Source organism: Clupea harengus, chromosome 7 (assembly GCF_900700415.2).
Source record: "Clupea harengus chromosome 7, Ch_v2.0.2, whole genome shotgun sequence".
Lineage (NCBI taxonomy): Eukaryota > Metazoa > Chordata > Actinopteri > Clupeiformes > Clupeidae > Clupea > Clupea harengus.
This window is the reverse complement of record NC_045158.1, coordinates 685,708-699,735: the sequence shown is the minus strand read 5'-3', so window position 1 is coordinate 699,735 and position 14,028 is coordinate 685,708. Positions and strand designations below refer to the sequence as shown.

Genomic DNA, 14,028 nt, shown 5'->3' with positions numbered 1-14,028 from the left:
CAGAATAAGAGCAGAAGCACAGAAGAATGTCCAAAGCCTGTTAATAGCAGTTTTGATCCTGCTCCATTCAAGGAGAAATGCCTGCAGTAATCAACTTAACACTTTTCGGTAGTCTGACATGCCTTGATGTTTTTGTATATTTCCCCTAACTTAAAACATTGAAGCAAAAGTGGCATGTATGATTATATTCTAGAAGTTCTCAGCAATAATAACATGAGAGTAAAAGGAATGTAGTAAAAAAATGTTTTATTTTTTAATCAAATCTGAACCTACCCTTACAAAAACCTCAATATTCTCCACAGGTAAGCAAAGACTCTTAATCAATGTACACTTTGCTTTTAAAGCTCTTAAGCACAACACACTGAAATGCTTAGTGTTGAAATACTTCAACTTCATTTTATTATGTTGCTGAAAAAAATAGACAATGAAATAGACCTATTGGTTGAGCAAGTGAGACAGAGGAGACAATGTCTACTTTGTGAAGAAACTTTCACAATTCTTATCAGAACTATTAAAAAATGAGTCACACCAACACCAATCACATAAGTTTCACTGCTCCACTGGCCACCAGGGGCGCTATCGTGCGATAGCACATCAAATGTTGGGATCCCCTCTCCAGGTCCACGACATATTCTCTGCAAGACATGACATGGGTGTGTGAGTTCACACAAACAAATCAGGGAGTCAATTATAGACATTCCCATAGGGAATTACTTCCATACAGTGGAAATGGTAAAAAACATAGAATTCCTGGAAAACCATGCAGTATCTTCAAACCAGTTGCCTACCTTTGATCATCGGTTTCATGTTCGACTAGAATATTCTCCTGTCTCTCCTTCACATTGAGAAATACAAAAGTGTCCAGACAGGGCTTAGGGACTGTGAAGAAATAAGAAATGAAATATTGGTGACAAACTGGTGAGGCATATGAGAATCAGTGCTGTCTAACCCAATGCTCAAGGTGGAGAGGAGAATCAGCGCTGTCTAACCCAATGTCCATATGATCAAGGTGGAGAGGAGAATCAGTGCTGTCTAACCCAATACCCATATGAGAATCAGCGCTGTCTAACCCAATGCCCATATGCTCAAGGTGGAGAGGAGAATCAGTGCTGTCTAACCCAATGCCCATATGAGAATCAGCGCTGTCTAACCCAATGCCCATATGAGAATCAGCGCTGTCTAACCCAATGCCCATATGAGAATCAGCGCTGTCTAACCCAATGCCCATATGCTCAAGGTGGAGAGGAGTATCAGTGCTGTCTAACCCAATGCTCAAGGTGGAGAGGAGTATCAGTGTTGTCTAACCCAAAGCCCATATGATCAAGGTGAAGAGGAGAATCAGTGTTGTCTAACCCAATGCCCATATGATCAAGGTGAAGAGGAGAATCAGTGTTGTCTAACCCAAAGCCCATATGATCAAGGTGAAGAGGAGAATCAGCGCTGTCTAACCCAATGCCCATATGATCAAGGTGAAGAGGAGAATCAGTGTTGTCTAACCCAATGTCCATATGATCAAGGTGGAATTCAATCTTTGAAATATCGGTCAAATGAACCACCAAGATGAAGCACCAGATCATTTTAAATGTATTCATTCATTTTTGCAAACATACGTCATAACGGTTATTTCTTTGTATTTTGTTACTGTTTATGGTTAATTTTGAAATGTTTTGAAATTTGTAATATATATATATATATATTTAAAATAATAATTAAAAAAAAGCACAGACCAATATTTCCATAATAAAATAAATGCCTGGTACTGGGTGCATAGAACAGCCCAAGTCCAAGTCCCCGGGTCAGAACAAAGAATATAGATATGTATTACAGCTCAAGTAGGAGAAAAGAACTGTCATTACTATCAGGTATATAAGTGCTATCAGCTATATAGTTCAGGACATGAAGGATAGAAATACTGTATGTTGGATGTTGAATTAAGGATCCTAAAAACCTGATTTGAATTAAAGGACATAAAGAACATTAACTACAGATAGACAATGACTGCACTTCAAGCAGTTGTTCCTCCGTGCTCACCTGCTTTCAGCATGTCCATATGTTGGAGGTTGGGAGGCATGTGTTTCAGAGCCACTTTATTCATATAGCTCTCTGTGTTAGCCAGGTACCTGCGCCAAGACAAAAGAAGAAGAATTGGACAAAATATTTACCAGACAACTGACTCTGGCCATTAATATTTCACAACTCACTCTCTGGCAAATACTGATTCTTCAGCTGTCAAGAATGACGGATCTCCTTCTTCACGGGACTTCTCTTTCTCAAGAATGTGAGGGAAGAATTTCTCTATCTGCAAGTAGAAGGCAAAAAAAGATTACTTAATTTGGTCTGTCAATAAAATACCCAGTCTGAGAACACCACATGTTAATTTAACTGCCACAGAATTCTACAAGAATGCCCTCACTGCCAGACAAATATGGCTGACATACATTCTAAATGAAAAGAATCTTCTGGATATTGTCAAACCATTTTTTCTTTCTTGTTTTACACAATTTTTGATAGCTAGTCAAATAACAAAGGAAGCAACACCACATGCTGTTTAGGGCTCCCAAGGCAGCACTACCTCCTCTTCCTCCTCACGTATCATACAGCACTACCTCCTCTTCCTCATGTATCATACAGCACTACCTCCTCTTCCTCATGTATCATACAGCACTACCTCCTCATCCTCCTCTCATGTATCATACAGCACTACCTCCTCTTCCTCATGTATCATACAGCACTACCTCCTCCTCCTCCTTATGTATCATACAGCACTACCTCCTCCTCCTCTCATGTATCATACAGCACTACCTCCTCTTCCTCCTCATGTATCATACAGCACTACCTCCTCTTCCTCTCATGTATCATACAGCACTACCTCCTCTTCCTCTCATGTATCATACAGCACTACCTCCTCATCCTCCTCTTCCTCTTGTGTATCATACAGCACTACCTCCTCTTCATGTATCATACAGCACTACCTCCTCTTCCTCCTCATGTATCATACAGCACTACCTCCTCTACCTCTCATGTATCATACAGCACTACCTCCTCTTCCTCATGTATCATACAGCACTACCTCCTCTTCCTCATGTATCATACAGCACTACCTCCCATGAATTCTGGCTCCTCACTCTCCTCCTATACATACCCACCGGCAATTTCATGTACACATGATATACTTTGCTTCAATTATACTAATATTATGTACGTATGGATTTTCTGCACTTTTAGACTATGTCTATCATTAATGGAGGTGTATAAATCAATACAATTAATTGAATTGAATGTACTCATTACAACTATTCAATAAAAACATTCTGTACCTTCTGTAAGCGAGAGCGCAGGTAGCTGTTAAGGACAAAGCGGATGCGGTCAATCTCCATCCGATGAATGTTGGCTTTGATATCACCCTTCTTCGCTCGCTGCAGATTTTCTTCCTGTAGTACACAAACAATTTGAAGTGGGCAAGTTCCAGGTCTGTTTTAAATTAAATAAAATTAAATTAAAACAGCCATTTAATGGAATTGTCAAAACTGAGCCGGTAAACGTATTCCATAGCTATGAACCATTTAAACTGCTGGAGACCCGAAACCTAAATGATTAAATGATGTATTTTATGGTAGTGGTTGCTAGGATGTTGCTCATGGTCATTGCCATGGTAATTGAAGCAGCTGCTACGCTGGTTGCTAGGGTGTTGGGCACACACGTTTTTTGTGGATCTGTGGAGAAGGCATTGTGACCATTAACACCAGAAAGATCTATGTATGAATGATAATGTTGCAGCATACATCTGGAGCATAGCCATCGTCTCTCTATTAACAATTTAATATTATTGTTTGAATTATGTTTTACCCGTACAACCATCTTGTGGTTGTTCCGCTGGCCCACGATAATGACTCAAGAATCAAGCTAGCTTACTAAGCAGCTTGTTTAATCCCATGGTGTGAGTGTGTTTTTATTTCGATGACATGACGGGCCTCACTGACAAAACAGTGAGGCTTGTCAAGCTGGTGGGAGATCTACTCGTTTGGGATGTTTGTGCATGCGTATTGTATACAGTACGGTATTGCTGACAACTGGTTTTGATCGGAGGCTAGCTAGGGCTAGAAAGACCAACATAGTTACGACCGGCCAGCAAGCTTCGTGTCAGCCAGCTTAAGCTGATCTGGAACCAGTTATAATACCGCACGTGTTATATACATGTGCGCACACGTGTTAGGGAAATAATGTTTTCTCTTGTCAGCTGATGCACTGTTAAAGGAAGGAGTTAACTAGCATTATAACTTGTACTGTTTTAATTCTACTAAAAGTTCCACTATATTTATCACCATGGGCAGAAAACACTTTGAGCTTTGAACTTCAAGCAGTCATCTCTTGCAAGAGGTCTCAAAGCATAGGTTTTATGCATATTACATGCATATTATGATAATAACGGTAGGCTTATAGATTCTGTGCAAGATATTGGTACTTGGTAGAGGAAAGTTGGATATAAAATGCAGGCTACTGGCTTTGCAGAACACACAGGGAAGAAAAGGCTGTAGTAGTTGTTCTTTTAAATAAGCAGTTTAAATGGCCAATGCAGGTGTTGTGGTGGTGATGGTAGTGGCATTGGTTTGTGTGTGTGAATTTGAATTTCTATCTTAATATCCAACGTCTCAATCAATTTCTTTCTTTTTCTCTTTCTATCCCATCTTCTCTCTCTCTTTCACTCACTCTATTTATCTATCTTTTTTTTCTTCATTTCTCTCTCCCTATGTTTTTCTTCATCAAATACACTATACTGTCTACATCTTTCTTTAATAAATTGGAATGACCCCTCTTTCAATTGATCAGTCTGTACATCTCACGCTCTCTCTCTTCATTTTTGCCTTCCTTCTACTCTATCCGTCTCCCTACTTACATTGAATTGCTTTAAATAATCTTTTACTTTATTTGAAATGCAAATGTTGTTATCTCTCTAAAAAAACTTTTTGGATTAAGTTTACAGCTATACCACCCACCGCTAAATTGGCAGATCAATTAGATTAGATATAGGTGACTATCTATACATCCAAGATGAGCAGACAGAGATCAACCTTCATTCCTTAGTGCTAAGGTTATACCCCCTAACATCCACAGTCACTCATTCACAGGGATTATCACAAGAGGATAAGAACTGTTATGAACTATACAGGATTTTATACAATGTATTTGACCTCACCATGTGCCCGATTTGCTCCATCACACACTCTACAATTTCACTCTTGTGCTCCAGCAGTTCAGGGGAAAACTTCTCATTGAGCCATGCCTATGAGGAAAAAGGACCAATCACTCGTGAACATACATCACCATCGCTCACATAAAACTCCAGAAATTAGAGTTACAGTCCAGAGTTCTGGGGTAAGGTTGTTGATATTTGAGCTCAACAGCCAATCAAATTATTTTTGAAAGGAATAGGTCACAATTCTAATTCAATACACTTTTTTGTCAAATTCAGTGAATTGCCTCTCGGTCCTGTAGCTGTCCTTTCAGTGTGCACTCAAAAAACAAACACAAATAAAACCCTCAGGACAGGTGTTCGCACACAGTGGTTGACCAACTAGTAGACCACCTTAAGGTATTCATTAGCATGATTTCTGAGGGTTTTGCAGGTCAAACCACCTAAAACCATCTACCAGCAGTTTTTCCCCCAGCAGGGTCAGTAAATGGGAAACAAACATAGTAGCTTGGACCGAGGCATATACTGTAGTTCAAAACAATCAATACCTGCTTCAGGAACACGGAAGGGAGGGGTGCCATTTGATTAGCGGTTGAGCTCAAATATCAATAACCTTTCGCCAAAATCATCTTCCAATTTCCTTCAGAACAGGTCAGGAAGACACTGGCAAAGACCTGACGGACAACTCGTCATGGCATGAACATAACTAGCAATGAATGTTATTCTAACCACACAGGATAACGTCAAAAGGAAGAGTCCTCGATCTTTAACGTAGAAACTGTGCCCTTCATGACAACCGACATTCAGGCATAATTTACCCTTGGTGAAATAGATTGGCTGATATGGTTTTTTCAGCGAGGAAGAGTTAATTACAAATATCCACTGTCTTTCTTCAATTAATGTACACACAAACTCAACTTGGGAGAAAAAAAAGCTCCACGACAACTTACGACATTAACAAACTAAATAGGCTAAGTTACCTCTTCTAATTTCACGATGAGCTCCGCAGGGGTGATTACATCTTCGTTTTCATCGCTGTGGTCACTTTGACAATCCGACATAGTGCAAATACTGTCCAGACGGGCAATTGATATTGGATGACGACTTAATGAGATCGCTTTATAACTTGCCCCTTACAGTGTTAACAATTATGTGTTCCTCATTGATGAAGTTACTAATAGAAAATTAAACCGGCTTGCTTGCTGACTGTGGCTCCCTTAAAACCTAAGAAATAAGCAATAGTCAGCGTATCTTTGTTCATATGTTACTGCTTCGGTAACACATCCTACAAATAATATATTCAGTTGTTGGAAGTATCCTATATCTCTAAACATGCCGCAAACAAACGGTTGACATTAATCGTTTACGTCGCGCTGTCCTACACACTCCGTATAGACGGCCGCTGCCGACCTAAGTTACCACGGTATATTCACTGGTAACACAAATAACTTCCGCCTCCAAATAAAACTCCCGCCATTTCTCGCCCAAGTTTCTGTGACGTAATTCAGAGCGCATAAAGGTGCGCAAATGATGCGCAATGTTGTCGTATAAAGGCCAACGGCCACCTTCTACTATGGAGGACCAAACCTGCCATATTTACAAATTAATTAATGAATAAATAAATGTCCACATCCATGCATTTAGACAGAAATAAATGAATACATGTGTTCATTAATGCACAATTGTCAATCAATAGTTACTTATAATTTACATGTATGTATGTATTTATTTCTGTATTCATTCATTCCTGTATTTCTTCATCTCAATATGTTAATGAGATGTGTTAATCAAAAATAGGTAGGCGGTATTTGACACACCATTGGCTTTTCAACGCTTTGTATTCGATTATGTTAGCCTTACCTTGCTGTCATGGAAGACATAAAAAGGGCAATTGCCAGAGACTTGGCCCGGCTGGCCGATCTCGTTGAAAACGAAAATGTATGTCCCGACTTCCTACTGTTCCGTATAGGGGCTATACTGGCAAATATAGGACTTGTATCTGCTGAAATGGACACAGAGTTAGACCCACTTGTTCTTGAAAACTTGGAACGCGTTGCACACCAAATAGGAGTCTCAAGTGACAGCACTAGCAGGATCGCGGGACGACTTTTACATCCTTTGCCCATCAGTGCCATTGAATCATACCTACTATCGGGTTAACAGCTGTTGACATTGCTCGATTGTTTGGAGTTAGCGAAAGAACAATTTGGCGGAGGATGGCCCACAACGGAATAAGGTAACGTTGAATGAACCACTTACTATATTAGCTGGTTGATCGAGTAGGCCTTCATGGCAGATAGTCAACCCACCCACCAGTGCAATAAAGCTTGCAAGAAGTTAATCTCAGCCGGCTTTACGCTCCCTAACCACTTAAAATCTAGTGCAAGATTGTCATTGTTGAGAAAATCTGAAGTGAATATTTATAATATTTATTGCACTGGTGGGTGGGTTGACTATCTGCTTGAAGGCGCTGAAAAAGAAATTCGGAGAAGTCAGCCTCTCTCACTTCTGGTGCAGCAGTATCACGGCTGAGTATTCCTCCTTGGCTAGACGTGCAATTAAAATCTTACTGCCCAACAGGTTGCACACTGAACATGATTTACGTGTAGCTCTGTCTACCATAGTGCCTGATTTTGAGTCTCTGATCAGATCTAAAAAGCATCCCCAGTTCTCTCATGAATTATCCTAAAACAGCTAGAGGCCTGATTTTGCTCATTCTTAAAACTGCCTGTTCAGGTTTCATTGTAAATTTGGTCATTGTAAAAGGAGGTAGGTCCATCTCATATTAGTTGCAGTGTTCACAACCAGTTCATACATATGTCAAATCTAAATGGATGAAATGTTAAGAGTATTTTGCCAATGAATATTTTAATAAAAATGCCAATATCATATGTGCAGTAATATTTTCCCCAGTTCTCTCATTAATGACCCTAAAACAGCCTATGCCTAATTTGCTGAATTGTTAAAACAGCCTGTTCTGGTCTTTTCATTGTAAATCTGGTCAATGTTAAAGGCGGTAGACCCACCATGTTATTTGCAGTGTTCACATACAGTTCATACAGTCTGATGTCAAATCTAAATGGATGAAATGTTTGAGTATTTTGCCAATGATTGAATATTTTAATACAAATGCCAATGTAATATCATATGTGCAGTAATATTTTTGAGAAATAAAATAAGTTCTCTTCAATGTAAAAAAAAATGGGTCGCGACCATAGGAAATTGTGGGTCCCAAGGCCAGACCAGTTAAGAACCACTGATCTATGTCATATGTAGCCCTGTGCTATATTTTCTTCTCATTTTTCTTCACGTAAAAATATTTCCAAATGTTTAAAAAATGTTTTCAATCTGCTATGCTAAAATGTATTTAGTTTTTCAATAGCCTGTATTTTATTTTCATTTGAATATTTCGTTCCTGTAATGCAGGGCTCTTCAATTAGTTTGGACCTAGGGCCGGTTCTTTAAACTGAGGCAAAGTCAGGGGCCGGAGGATATGAGTAATCACGGTAACAAATAAAGAAATTACAACAACATACTGAAGGAGTGAATATATTCTATTTTGTAAGTCCTTAACAACATATGCCCAAGGATTCAAAAATCAAACCAGGTGAGCAATAACCAAGCCATATTAACAGACAATTGGAGAAATGCAATTAACGAACAAAAACATGCACTTCATTGTACATAGCTGTCCCAACACAACTTTACTGGTCATTATCCTCAATATTTAAGATTAAACTGATTTGAGTAACAGGCAGAATCTAATGTATCTCCACCAACAAAGTGCATTGCAAGGAACTGAATAGAATTGTAACAAATTAAAAGTGCTTGGTATTCTATCAAGGAAATGGGTTTCAAATTTCATCACTCAGTTGAGGTGAACTGTATCAGTTGTTTAGAATTTCATTAATTTAACTGGCAAACAAACTTTCAAGTGCACCAATTTTTTGTTTTACTATTCTGCCCCCCGCTTCTGTGTGTGTGGCATGGTCACTCTAGCCTTGCCATTGGCTCGGCAGATAGATAACCGTTTCCCCAAGAGAAAGTCTGAAGCTTGAAGTTATTTTCAAACCTTTACTTAGGAAGCACTGTAAACCTGAGCAGACTTACAGAATACATCTCAGTCATCTCATCTCGTAACATTCGTTTCTAAAAACAATCACTTAGCATTGCATGTTTAAACTACGTTAGCTTAATGCTAACTTATAGGGGAAATTCCATAGAGACCGCGCTAGCGATTAGCATATTCATCAAAGTAAACAATTCGAACAAACTTCGGTTCATTACAAGTGGTTTCCACAAGAAGTAATGTTTCTAAGTAATAACTGATCAACTATTTAAGAAAACACTTACAGGCAAACGTTTTCTGGCCATATATCAGAGTAGGAAAAAATATACCGCCACATATACGGGTGAATACCGCCACCTAAGGCACGTGAGAGTGTACAATTAGCCATAGTCACGAACTGAATGATGCTACCGGAGCACACTCCGGGGGCCAGTCCAAAGCAGCTCGAGGGCCGGATCCGGCCCCAGGGCCGCCTATTGAAGAGCCCTGCTGTAATGTAATGGGCTCTATGCACGCCAGACTGTTACGTCACGTTCGTCTTTCGAAAAGCCAAATAATACGGCTCAGTCTTCCGGCTTACTTCCTAGTAACTGTCAGTAAGACTTGCAAGCACAGATTACAGCAGAGTACTTCAACAAAGTAACGTTACATAATGTATAGTCCATATCGAATCATATACTTAAACATGTTAAGTCATACATTCTTAACTTGGATGAAAGAATATTCAACTTTCACAGATACTAATGATCAGGCTTGGGGAGTTACGGAATACATGGAACAGTGTTACGTAATTAGCATACAAAAAAAAAGTTAACTGTATTCCGGTACAGTTACAAATAAAGAAGACGTAATTAGATTACAGATACTTTTAGCAAAAATTGGGATTACAAATAGATTTTAAAATGACATCATACTATCATCCACATGCGCACTTTACAACACGTCACGAGAAGACAACAGATAAAAAAGGTCCATATGATGACCTCGAGTTAAAAAAATGCTTTCCCTGGCTGGAAATATCTACACTATTTTGAAAGTGGGAAGAACATGGTTACACGCGGTGAAAATACTGTCGTTGTCCAAGGACTCCACGTCAAATTTCATGAAGCATTTACAGGCAAGACCAACACTGCTAACTAGGGATGAGAATCGATAACCGGTTCTTTTTTAGAACCGGTTCCTAGTGAACCGATTGTTTGGAATCGTCAGCCAAATTCTTTAACGGTTCTGCTATCGGTCCTCTGTGGCGTTGCGCATGCGCAAACTTTTTTAGTTTCTTCTTCAGACTGCATCAAACATGGCAACTAGGCAGAAGCGTTCTGAAGTTTGGCTCTATTTCACACGACAAAAATGACACCTACGTAACCTGTGTAAAAAGTCTATTTCGTCGAAGGGAGGAAATACAACAAATATGAATAAGCATTTGAACACACAGCATGGAATTAAATTACAGGAATGTCATGTCTTCGATGCATGCAGCAGCTCAGCTAACGTCGGTGCTTCATCTCTTTCTGTCCAAGGTCCTCAAAAGTGATCACAACCACTCACTGTGTGAAGCAATTTGCCTTTATTGTGTGTAGTCGATCAAGTTATCTTCTGTCCCTTCGTTTGAAGCATACATTTTAGCTCCGGCATTGGTCTCCCATTATTGATCACTTCACGTTTGGATTGAAAGTCCAGTTTTGAGAAATGTTTGATCGTAACGGTGTCAATTATCGGAGGGCGTGTGTTATCAGCAAACGTTCGCGTTATCGTGTTAACCCATTATTAAACTGAGCATATCGTCTTTTAATCCATTATTAAACTTAACATATAGCTACGCTAGCTTAGCTATAGAATCTTCCATTTTCAGCCCCCTACATTGAGGCAGAGGTAGTGTTTGCCTCCCCTCTTAATGTGGCTTTATGTCAGCTCAGCAAATTCAGCGATTTTGTTAGTGCCATTTGTTTCATTGTGTAAACCAGCTTTCACTATATAAATAATCTCCATGTCCATCCAATTTAGCTGATGACGTTCAGAGTCAGACCGGTTCAGAGGCTGGTAGTCTGTCTGGGTCACAGGCTACAGCTAGCACGTCTTGTACACCTCTAGCCCATCCTTTCTTCGAGGCAGGGAAAAATAAAATGACCGAGGAGAGGATCAACGAATGTCACCGAGCAGTGACTAAGTTTGTGGTGAAAGGTTTGCACCCTTTTACTACGGTAGATGCCCCAGATTTTCGGTAGGTTAATTTCTAGGAACATGTTTAAATTAAACAGAATACATTTGATTTAAGTTATGTAAGTTTTATTTTAAGTTCAAGAGGAATATGTATAAATGTTTTTGGTTATTTTTTTTTTTAAATGTGTATGTATACATACTGTATATGGTGTGTGCAGTATTATAGAAAATTATATAAAAGAAAATGAATGTAAATAAACCCGTTTGTGCTCTTTTTTTTTCACCCCTTGCCCAATAAGAATCAATAAAAGAATCGATAAGCAGGAATCGATAAGGCATCGGAATCGTTAAAATCTTATCAATTCTCATCCCTACTGCTAACGTCTACGGACATCCAGTTAGCTTAAGGTTAAAGTTGGTTAGCTAAACTGTTAGTATTGATTGCCTACTAACGTAATAAAAAAGGGGGACTTTGGATAAAACACAAGCCCCTGACCGAAATATGTTTGTGGAAGTTTAATTGAAGTTTCAGCGTGATGTGTTGTAAACATCTGTTTATTAACAAAGCAAGTTTGGCTATATGTAAGTTAAATGTGCATCGTTACCACGACTGTCACTCAAATAACATTCAAACAGCATATTTAAACTATACTGCTATACTATACTACTCTGTAGGTCTGCCCTATATTTAAACTTGGAACCAGTAGTCATACTGTCAGCATTTACTTAAAATGTATTCTCTGTAACAGTTCAGAAAGTGGACACTTGATTCATTGAAAATACTGTGGATGCTCTAAATCTGTGCCGATTTGGTTTTTTATTAGCCTATGATTTGTAAACTGTGGTGTTGTGCACTTTCAATGTAGGTCAGTAGGCTGATTTGCATAATGACAAGCAGATTTGTCATTAAAAAACACTCCGCAGAGGGCAGGTTTAATTGTTAAAACTTGGTTTCCTCATTTCCTTTTCTAAGGTTACATTGTGCTGTTGATTTACAGAATACGCTTAAGTGAAAGCCATCTTATTGATGTCTCTTTTCTGCTGTCTTCATTTGCAAATTTGCCATTGAGGTAATCCAGGTTATCTAGCCTGGATGCCAGACGAATTTAGCCCCGCCCACAACATTTTAGGTCGGGAAGTTCGGTCTGGCATTACTCCGTTGGGGAGAAATTACGGCCGATCAAGAACTTGATCGGACCAATCAAATTGTCAGGGCGGGCTTTATACGATGATGGACAGATGATCAACCGTAACGTAATCAACCACGTCACCAACACACGGGTTGAATTCGTATTCAACAAACATGGCTGCCGCTGGAAAGCTGAAATGTAAAGATTCGAGTCCATTTAGACATTGACAGTGCATTCATTTTGAAAGAGGAACAGAGAAACGCGATCAAGGCATTTGTAGATCGGAAAGATGTTTTTGCCGTCCTTCCTACGGGATTCGGTAAAAGTTTAATTTATCAGCTGGCCCTGGTCACATATTACGTTGCTCTGATTGGTTGTAGGTAACCAATTGAGCGAAGAGGCATTGTTTCTCCTGGTTCGGTTGAAACACGCCCCATAATCACAGCCCAATGGAGCAGTATCAGACTCATATTCTGACTAGAATTATGAGTATGACAACGTCAGGCTACAGGTTATCAGTAATTGTATCAGAATACATTTTTAAAGAAATCCTCCCAACCCTGCTAACGATACTGTCACTACCGGATGGTAGTCCGCTACCACATGGTAGTCGCACATGCGCACTACCCGATCAGTCACTACCTGATGGTAGTAAAAATAACAGAACACATGTCCATCCCTGACCAAAGATGGACAGTTCACTTCACTTGGTCCCCGGGCGCTACAAGCTGCCCACTGCTCCTGGGGGGTCCTTGAGGAAGGACAGTCCAGGATGGGAAAAAGCAGAAACTAAATTCACCGCGATCTCAGGCTTACCTGCGTGTGTGTGTCCTGTGTCGCCTCCATATATCCACGTGTGTGTTCCAGTGTGTCGTGTGTGCCATTAAAAACCTGACAAAGGTCTTAATTATTATAAAATTATTATATTATTATTATAGTCGCTAGGGATGGGCATAATTAATCGACGATCGATTAATTGATCATTAAGAATTTCCTTGATGACAATTTTTTCATCGATAAAACTAATGCATGTTCTGTTGCGTAGTGTGCGTGTAATTTATTTATTTTAGGCCTGTCAAAGTTAATGCGTTATTCTATGAGATTATTGTGTCCGAGATTAATGCAATAAAATATTTTAACGCAACTTTGTTTACTTCCGGTGTGCGTTGACCCATGGCACGAAACCGCCGCGTGTCTGCAGTTAGATAGGAGAGACCGAGACGGTAGTGGAAGATGGAGAGAGCTGAGGGATTGTTGGGCGGAAAGTTTCTGTTTAAGAGGCAAAATGACGGAACAATCGACAAAACTAAAGTTGTATGTAGCATTTGTCAAGCTGAATGTAGCTATCACAGAAGCAGCTCGTCTTTAAAGGTGCCATATTATGAAAATTCCACTTTTTTTAGTGCTTCTACACGTTCATTTGGGTATCTGGCATGTCTACCAACCCAAAAACGCTGGGAAAAAACCATTGGCGATCT

General features: G+C 39.5%; 1 protein-coding gene across 1 annotated transcript; it reads right to left on the bottom strand.

Annotated features, from left to right (window-relative positions):
- Positions 1-229: 229 nt before the first annotated feature.
- gins4 (GINS complex subunit 4 (Sld5 homolog)) lies at positions 230-6,630 on the bottom strand. Its single transcript, XM_012835916.3, has 7 exons — positions 6,172-6,630; positions 5,195-5,281; positions 3,318-3,431; positions 2,202-2,299; positions 2,032-2,120; positions 789-879; positions 230-635 (listed from the first exon to the last, which is right to left on the bottom strand). The coding sequence occupies exons 1-7, from the start codon at positions 6,250-6,252 to the stop codon at positions 539-541; spliced, it is 657 nt and encodes a 218-aa protein (XP_012691370.1). The 5' UTR covers positions 6,253-6,630; the 3' UTR covers positions 230-538.
- Between the last annotated feature and the right edge of the window lie 7,398 nt (positions 6,631-14,028).

Coding starts and splice junctions, on each gene's coding strand:
- gins4 (XM_012835916.3), bottom strand. CDS start 6,252: ATGTCGGATTGTCAAAGTGACCACAGCGATGAAAACGAAGATGTAATC. Junction 3,432..5,194: donor TGGAGCAAATCGGGCACATG/GTGAGGTCAAAT, acceptor TGTGTACTACAG/GAAGAAAATCTGCAGCGAGC. Junction 2,121..2,201: donor GAATCAGTATTTGCCAGAGA/GTGAGTTGTGAA, acceptor GTCTTGGCGCAG/GTACCTGGCTAACACAGAGA.